A 4373-nucleotide genomic window follows, 5' to 3' on the forward strand; every position below is an offset into this window, starting at 1 on the left:
CTATAATGATATTCATTGAGGCTTGTAACACGTTGGAATGAATTACATGTGGCTCATAGCATATATACATGTATGTATAGAAAATGTTATAAAAATTGGGAGTGACTTATTTAAAAAACCATGGGTATAGGGATTTTTTCAGAATATGAACAGCTTGCTTATAACTTGAAAAATTTAAGTCGGAATCAGCTCAAACTTGCTACACAGCATAAGTACATCAATATGTATCAGAAAATGTACCCATTTTATAAGTTGCTAGAAACGGTAAAACTTTGCAAACTAAAATGAATTAAGTTACATGATTTATAATGATAAGTTAATCATACTATATTGTGCTCCTTCACAAGCTGCCAGTGACTTCTCTAATGCAGTTCTAGCTGGATTACCCTCCCTAATGTAATCATGCATAGGCTGGAGAGAAAGATAAAATGGTAGAAAAGAGAGGAGAAAGAGTAGGTGACATACTGTTAATTATTTTTCTTCTTACTGGTTTTCCTGGTTCATCTTGTTTATAAGTGGTGCAGGTGAATATTGGCGGTACTATTGCTTTACAGTTCCATTGTTCTGGGTCCTGTCCAACGTGTATAGCATATTATTATAATAGCATTGGTACCATTGTCTAGGGTCTGGGTACCATAATGCGGCTAGAGCTACTTTTCAACCGAGGCTAGGGCGTGGCTGTGGTTTTATGCATGCATACATAGAGGAGGAGGTCTAGTCTACCGGATATTATAGATATAGATAGAAACAGGGCGATTCCTAGTCAGGCTCCGCCTGACTAGGCGATTCCAGTATAGAGCAACTCACTGTCACCCTCGCTGAACTGTTCTTGTACTGTACTGTCTTGTACTGTAGTACTGTCTTTCACTGTTACTGTCAGTCTCACTAATGTCTAGTGTCAATGACTCATCGATGGCAGAAACAGATCAGGATATATCAGATGATCTTAAAACAAACGACGAGCTACTTGATGAAATAGTTGAACACCAGGAAGCCAAATTATCCAACCTACAAAACAAGCATGAATACGAGCTGCAACAAAATCAAAGACGACTTGAAGAATATGAGCGAACCATTCGTGAGCTTCAGGAAAAGCTTCAAGTGACAGATGAAAAAACTAGTGCCAACCTTCGCCAGTTTGATGAAGAAGGAGGGAGATTTGACAAAGAAGAAAAAGAAAAACTATCACGTTTACACCAGCGCCTGCGTGATGATCAGCGTACACTTGTTGATACGCATCATAATAAAGTCCTGCTTGAAGAGCAAAATACAAGGCTTCTAAACGACTTACGTGATACCAGGCAAATGGTTGCTAGTATGAAGAAAGGATTGGGAAGTGGCGACAAAGCTGATGGGACTGGAGCTCAAGAACTCATCAAGTCACTAGAGATGAAGCTAAATATGAAAACAGCGGAAAGTGAGAAATTGAAAGATAAACTAGAAGAATTGCGTCAAAGGATTGAGTCACTTCAGAAGGAATCGCAAAACAAGGAGATAGCAAGTAATGAAGCTACTGAACAGACAGCTGATTCAGAGGAAGCTGAAGGTCAAATTAATCACCCTATAAATTCAGGTAGTATGTTCATGCTTTACGAAATGCAAATTTTGCTGTGCAGAATACCATGTAGCACTTATATTTCATGAATTTTTCCTGCTAAGCATTTGTGGATAAAAAATGAACAATTTGTAGCAAAAAGATTTTCAATGGAATTTAATTTCGCAAATTTTAGCCATCCATGAAACTAGCAAAATTTATTATCCACAAAATATAAGTGCTATTGGTACTAATTGTGTTATCAAACTGATTCAAAATTCTATTATAATTATTTCATGTATAATGAATCAGATTCTTTTGTTTAGGTGAAATTACTAAATGGCTGAAAGAAGGTGTTGTTGAACTAAAGATCAAACGTATCAATATGCTGGGTCCACCTGGCTCTGGTAAAACTTGTTCTTTACGTCTCTTACTAAATGAAGATCCACCTGAAGAAGATGTCACTGACAGTACACCAATAGCTTGCCGTGCTGTCAAAGCTACAAGGATTTCCTGCAGTAAGGGTGCTTGGGAGAGAATCGGCAGCGAAGCGCTTCTCGAGAAATTAGCGTCTGATTTAGCAGCATACGTCGGGAAACATCCAAAACCAGTTGATTCACTTCATAATAATCAGCAACAAGGAGAATTGATGGAATGCAAAAGCTCTGAAGCAACAGATGCACCTGATTCAACAGATAGCCAGAACTCTTGCTATACAAAAATTTTAGAAGCCATAAAAAGTGGAGAAAAAATCCACTTGAATCAATCTTGGGTGTACATTGTAGATTCTGGTGGTCAGCCAGCATTCCAGGAGTTACTCCCTTTGTTTGTTAGAAGAGCATCTCTCAATATCGTTACACTTGATCTTTCTCAAGGTCTTGATCAACGACTTGAATGTAATTTTCGAATTCGTGGAGAGTTGTTTCCGATTGATTCATTTTTTGCATCAAATAGAGAGTTTTTCAAAAAAGTAGTTTGCTCTGGAGACATGTGCCCCAGTAATAAACCACTGCCCCAAGAAGCCCAATGTGATGCTCAACCAATGCATTTCATTCTTGGTACTCATTTTGATAAAGTGAGTCATGAGGAGTTTAAAGAAGTTAATGATGCATTGACAGTCGATTTATCAAAATCTTCTTCTGAAGACCAAGTTTATTATTACAAAGAAAATGAATCAGAAATGATATGCCATGTCAACACCTTAATTCCTAAAGGTGAAGAGAGAAGTCAAGTTTCTCAAGAAATTTCTAAGTTTATCTACAATTGTGTATCGCGTAAGTTAAAAATACCAATTCGATGGTTTGCCTTTGACCTATTCTTACAAATGGAGGCAAAAAATAAAAATAGCAGCTACCTTAAGATACAAGATGTTTTATCTACTGGGGAACGCCTTAAAATGAATAAAGATGATACAGAGAAGGCTCTAGAGTATCTTCACGAAGTTACCATTATTCTCTATTATCCTCAAGTTTTACCAGACATAGTGTTTGTTGATCCTTGTACTATTCATGATACTCTCACTCGCTTACTTTCCCTGACATATGTCAATCGTAGTTCATATCACCTAATTTTAAAGGAAGATGAAGAAATTTCAAAGCAGGAGGTAAAAGATCTTTCTAAAAAGGGCCTTTTCACCTTAGACTTGTTTGAAAAGTTGCCCGATATCCCTGGAATTTTAAAGTCTGATCTCACCGAGCTTTTGTGTCAGCTGCATATTATTGCCAAGATAGGGGAAAAAAGTTATTTTATTCCTTCTGCATTAAGCTGTTATAATGGCCCACCCTTAACGAAAGATAATATAAAGCCACTGGTTATAGTCTGGCTTAACCAAGATAACAAAAATTTGCCTGTTCCTCAAGGGATCTTCTGCTCAGTCATAGTTCAATTGATAAATGAAGCAGCGCTTAAATTTTCGATGCCTGGTTCCCCATCAGAAGGCTCTTTTATTTATAGAAATGCAATGTCATTTCAAATTCTGATTGAAAATGAAGGATGTGTTGGCACTCTTCACTTCATCAACAAATACAAACACATCGAACTTTATTTCACTGGAGATGACCCTGCAAAATACTGTCCATTGGTTCGTGAGATAGTGATGAAAGCTATCGCTGAGAGTAGCAAGAAGATCAGAGTTGATGAAGGCAAGCCCGTGCCTGCTTTTGAATGTCCCGAGACAGAGGATTGCTACTGTCTAGTCATAGACGAAGAAGATGAAAGAAGCCATTGCACCTTTCCTAAATCAGCAGAAGTTATTAAAGGACAAGAAAGTTACTGGAATTGGTTTCATGCTCCCAGACACAATAACAGTGAAGGTACATTTAATAATACCAGTATACCATTATAAATTATCTTAATTTTATATAGTATGTCATACTCACTTGAATATATGGCAGCTAGATGAGATTTATTGCACATTAACCAATGCATTATTTAGCACATCTGAATGGGAAAATCTTGGTTACAAATTAGGTTTAATTCAACCTATAATAAGTACCATTAGATCTGATCGCCAAACTTCTGATGAACGGCTTAGGGAAGTGCTAACAAAATGGCTACAACAAGCTGCCTCTGCTGCTACATGGCCTTTATTACTCAAAGCTCTTGAAGAAGCTAATCGAAAAGATGTGGCTGAAAAAATTAGTGAGTTCATAATGATTGATTATAGCAATATAGTAATAATGTTTGTATTTATAGGATGCAAAATACAAGCCACTGCAAAATAATATTGCTTTCTCAATTAAACTAAGTAATGATTTAGCTGTTTTGTTTTATTGAAAGCTTATTTTTGCTGCTACTAATTAATTTTATTAACTTTTAAATAACTGATGTAGTCTTAGAA

The 4373-nt window shown here is 36.6% G+C and overlaps 1 protein-coding gene across 1 annotated transcript; it reads left to right on the plus strand.

The window, feature by feature from the left end:
* Nucleotides 1-487: 487 nt before the first annotated feature.
* On the plus strand, nt 488-4365 carry LOC109584222 (uncharacterized). The gene is made up of 4 exons (XM_019999881.1): nt 488-1573; nt 1861-3846; nt 3899-4174; nt 4229-4365. The coding sequence occupies exons 1-4, from the start codon at nt 889-891 to the stop codon at nt 4255-4257; spliced, it is 2976 nt and encodes a 991-aa protein (XP_019855440.1). The 5' UTR covers nt 488-888; the 3' UTR covers nt 4258-4365.
* Nucleotides 4366-4373: the final 8 nt, after the last annotated feature.

Source organism: Amphimedon queenslandica, unplaced genomic scaffold (genome assembly GCF_000090795.2).
Source record: "Amphimedon queenslandica unplaced genomic scaffold, v1.1 AMPQUscaffold_13229, whole genome shotgun sequence".
NCBI classification, from domain to species: Eukaryota; Metazoa; Porifera; class Demospongiae; order Haplosclerida; family Niphatidae; genus Amphimedon; species Amphimedon queenslandica.